Source organism: Astyanax mexicanus, unplaced genomic scaffold (assembly GCF_023375975.1).
Source record: "Astyanax mexicanus isolate ESR-SI-001 unplaced genomic scaffold, AstMex3_surface scaffold_31, whole genome shotgun sequence".
Taxonomy (NCBI): Eukaryota; Metazoa; Chordata; class Actinopteri; order Characiformes; family Acestrorhamphidae; genus Astyanax; species Astyanax mexicanus.
Window position 1 is genome coordinate 3,171,178 of NW_026040041.1, and position 3,858 is coordinate 3,175,035.

The window sequence follows — 3,858 nt, forward strand, 5'->3', positions numbered from 1 at the left end:
CTCTGGTGCCGAGGGTAACTTCATGAACCACCAACTGGCCAGACAACTCCAGATCCCAATAGAACCCCTGGATAACCCTGTCAAACTGTCTGCTGTGGATGGGAAACCAATTGGACAGGGAACCATTTCCCACACCACCGTTCCTGTCAGAATGAACGTCAGCGCTCTGCACTCTGAGGAGCTCAGGTTTTTTGTCATGATGGACTCTGATTATTTTGTTATTTTGGGTCTCCCTTGGTTGAGAAAACATAATCCATTGATTTCCTGGTCTAATAATGAAATTATGTCCTGGTCTCCATATTGCCATAAACATTGTATTACTACTCCTAAACTAAAAGTCCAGTCTACCACTGTTGAGAGTCCTGAGCCTGAGTCTCTTGCACATATCCCAGTTGAATACTCTGATCTTGTTGAAGTCTTCAGCAAATCTCGTGCCACACAACTCCCACCACATCGTCCTTACGATTGCGCTATTGATCTCATTGACAATCAAATACCCCCCAAATCTCACATTTATCCCTTGACTCAGACTGAGGAACAAGCTATGGAGGAGTATGTGCAGGAGGCCCTGGCTCAGGGTTTTATTCGTCATTCCACTTCTCCAGTTGCAGCATCATTCTTTTTTGTAAAAAAGAAGGATGGTGGTCTTCGACCTTGTATAGATTACAGACAACTTAATGCAGTTACTAAAACTTACCCGTATCCTCTCCCTCTAGTGCCTGTAGCTTTAGAACAATTATGTGGGGCTTCTGTCTTTACCAAATTGGACCTTCGTAGTGCATATAACTTAGTGAGAGTAAGGGAGGGAGATGAGTGGAAGACTGCTTTTTTCACCACAAGGGGGCACTATGAATACCAAGTTATGCCTTTTGGCCTCAAAAACGCCCCGTCCGTGTTCCAGTCCTTTATAAATGATGTCCTACGTGACATGTTAGGAAAGTTTGTGATTGCATTTTTAGACGACATTCTAATCTACTCATCCGATCTGACCACACACATTCCCCAGGTCCGCGCTGTCCTATCTCGTCTGCTAGAAAATCAACTTTTTATCAAAGCTGAGAAATGTGAATTTCACCTCTCCTCTATCTCTTTTCTGGGATATATCATTAATGCTAAGGGAGTTTCAATGGACAATAATAAAGTCCAGGCAGTAGTAGACTGGCCCATTCCCAAATCAGTAAAGGAACTGCAGAGATTTTTGGGTTTTGCCAACTTCTATAGACGTTTTATACGCAATTATAGCTCAGTAGCAGCACCACTCACTAATTTGTTGCGACATAATACTAAAATTTTAGTTTGGTCTGAACAAGCGCACGATGCTTTTTCCACCCTTAAGGGAAAGTTCACTTCTGCCCCTCTGTTAAAACATCCTGATCCTAAAGAACCATTCATTGTAGAGGTTGACGCCTCCAGTGTGGGAGTGGGGGCTGTACTCTCTCAAAGATTAGGCTCACCCAGTAAAATGCATCCTGTGGCCTATTTTTCTCATAAACTTTCTCCTGCTGAACAGAATTATGGTATTGGGGACAGCGAACTCTTAGCCATTAAATTAGCTTTAGAGGAATGGAGGCATTGGCTGGAGGGAGCTTTACACCCCTTTGTAGTTATCACTGATCACAAAAATTTAGAGTTTTTGAAATCCATGAAATGCATGAACTCACGTCAGGCTCGATGGTCTTTGTTTTTTGCTCGTTTTAATTTCACTGTTACTTACCGACCAGGGTCCCGTAACACTAAAGCTGATGCACTCTCGCGTATCTATGATGAAAATAATTCAGTCATCTCAGAACCCACCACTATTCTAAAACCAGAGGTAATTTTGGCTCCTATCAGGTGGGAGATTTCGGAGGAGATTAGTCAAGCTAATCAAATTACACCTCCTCCCGCACAATGCCCACCTAACAAAACATATGTACCAAATCAGTGTAGAAATAAATTAATCACATGGGCTCACACTTCCCCATCTTCTGGACATCCCGGTGAGACCCGCACCTATCAATTATTGGAGGGTCGATTTTGGTGGGAAAACATGCGTTCAGACATCCATGAGTTTGTATCATCTTGTACCATTTGCGCTCAATGTAAAATTCCCCGTACTCTACCTGCCGGTAAATTAATACCATTACCAGTTCCAGCTCGACCTTGGTCCCATTTGGCAGTAGACTTTGTTACAGATCTTCCTGATTCCATGGGTAATACAGTCATTATGACTGTCGTTGATCGTTTCTCACGTGGTGTTAGGTTCATTCCCTTCGCTAAATTACCCACTGCTTTTGAAGCCGCTGAAAGCCTGTTTAATCAGGTATTTTGTATTTTTGGTATTCCCGAGGATATAGTGTCTGATCGCGGTCCTCAATTCATATCTCAAGTCTGGTCAGCATTCATGAGTAGGTTGGGTGTCTCTGTCAGTTTGTCTTCCGGTTATCATCCTCAAAGTAATGGTCAGTGTGAAAGGATGAACCAGGAACTAGGGAAATTCTTACGTATATATTGTTCTAACAATGTTCATGATTGGGCCCAATATCTCCCCTGGGCTGAATTGGCTCAAAATTCTCTTATCAGCTCTTCCACTAAGTTAACACCCTTTCAGTGTGTCCTAGGTTATCAACCTCCGCTCATGCCATGGTCAGCTGAACCTTCTGATATCCCTGCTGTAGATCAGTGGATGCGCCGTAGCGAGGAGGTGTGGGAGGAGACTCACAGACGTATAGAAGCCGTGTTAGAACAACACAAACAGCAGGCTGATCGTCATCGTCGTGAGGCCCCGCTCTACTCCCCAGGAGATCGCGTTTGGCTATCTACCAGGGATTTCCGGCTCCCCGAAGGCAACAAAAAATTATCAGTTAAGTTTATTGGCCCTTTTAAAATAATCAAAAGAATCAACGAAGTTACATACCGTCTTGAATTACCTTCTAATTATCGTGTCTGTCCTTCTTTCCATGTTTCTTTACTTAAGCCGGTTATCCCTGGTCCGCTGGATGAGACCTCGCATGGGGTGCTGCCTCCTCCGCCTGTGCTCATGGATGGTGGACCCGTCTACGCGGTGGAGCGCCTGTTAGACTCCAGAAGGAGGAGGGGAGCCCTGGAGTACCTGGTTGATTGGGAAGGCTACGGACCTGAGGAGAGAAGCTGGGTTACTGCAGCAGACGTCCTTGACCCATTGTTGGTGGAAGAATTCCATCGGTCGCATCCGTCTCGTCCAGCACCACGCCCTCGGGGTCGTCCAAGGAGGAGGTCTCCTGACCCTGGAAGGGGTAGGCGCTATAGGTCTGCTGCTACTCGGTCTCTCAGTTCCGTCCGCGGCTCCAGGAGGGGTCGTCCCAGGACCAGGGGTCGTCCCAGGACCAGGGCTCCTGTTCAGGCTATCCCCGCTTCGGGTTCTCGTGTCCGTCGGGCCTCCGGGCGGAGAGGGGCGGTTCCTGTGTGTCGTCCTCGTCCTTCGGTTCTTTCGGACTCCTCGGGGGGAGGTACTGTCAGGTCTCTAGGATCTCCTCTCACACACCCGAACTCTATTTCCCAAAATCCCACTGGCCATGACGTCACCGTCAGCCGCTCACTCTCACCCAATCGCGTTACGCTCCCCCGTTCAGAGTCACCTGTATTCTAAGAAGTTCCGGTTCATAGTAATTCCATGTTTTGTATATATAGGGTTCGGTTAACGTCTGTTCTTCGCGAGGTATTGCCGACTCATGTTGCGTACTGAGCGTTATTCCAAACCCTTTTCTGTCTGCCCTTTTGTTATGATCTTTTTGCCTGTATTACGGATTTTGCCTTTTGTCTTTGCCCTTATTGGATTTGTTATATTATCGGACTGTCTCTCTGGCTTTGGATCTTGGACTGTCTCCTGTATTACGATTC

The 3,858-nt window shown here is 46.2% G+C and overlaps 1 protein-coding gene across 2 annotated transcripts; it reads left to right on the plus strand.

Annotated features, from left to right (window-relative positions):
* On the plus strand, window positions 1–3,858 carry LOC125788870 (uncharacterized). Of its 2 annotated transcripts, none has more exons than XM_049472818.1 (2): window positions 1–186; window positions 2,591–3,854. In XM_049472818.1, exon 2 carries the CDS (start codon window positions 2,618–2,620, stop codon window positions 3,605–3,607), a length of 990 nt encoding a protein of 329 aa, XP_049328775.1. In that variant the 5' UTR covers window positions 1–186; window positions 2,591–2,617; the 3' UTR covers window positions 3,608–3,854. The 2 variants fall into 2 exon arrangements, with proteins under 2 accessions (XP_049328775.1, XP_049328774.1); XM_049472817.1 differs by lacking the exon at window positions 1–186 and having other exon boundaries at window positions 2,309–2,842; window positions 2,957–3,858.

Excerpts from the sequence above, each read along its gene's own strand:
- LOC125788870 (XM_049472817.1), top strand. The coding sequence starts at position 2,384 with ATGAGTAGGTTGGGTGTCTCTGTCAGTTTGTCTTCCGGTTATCATCCT. Across the intron at positions 2,843-2,956 it reads AAGGCAACAAAAAATTATCA|CCGGTTATCCCTGGTCCGCT; the intron begins GTTAAGTTTATT and ends TCTTTACTTAAG.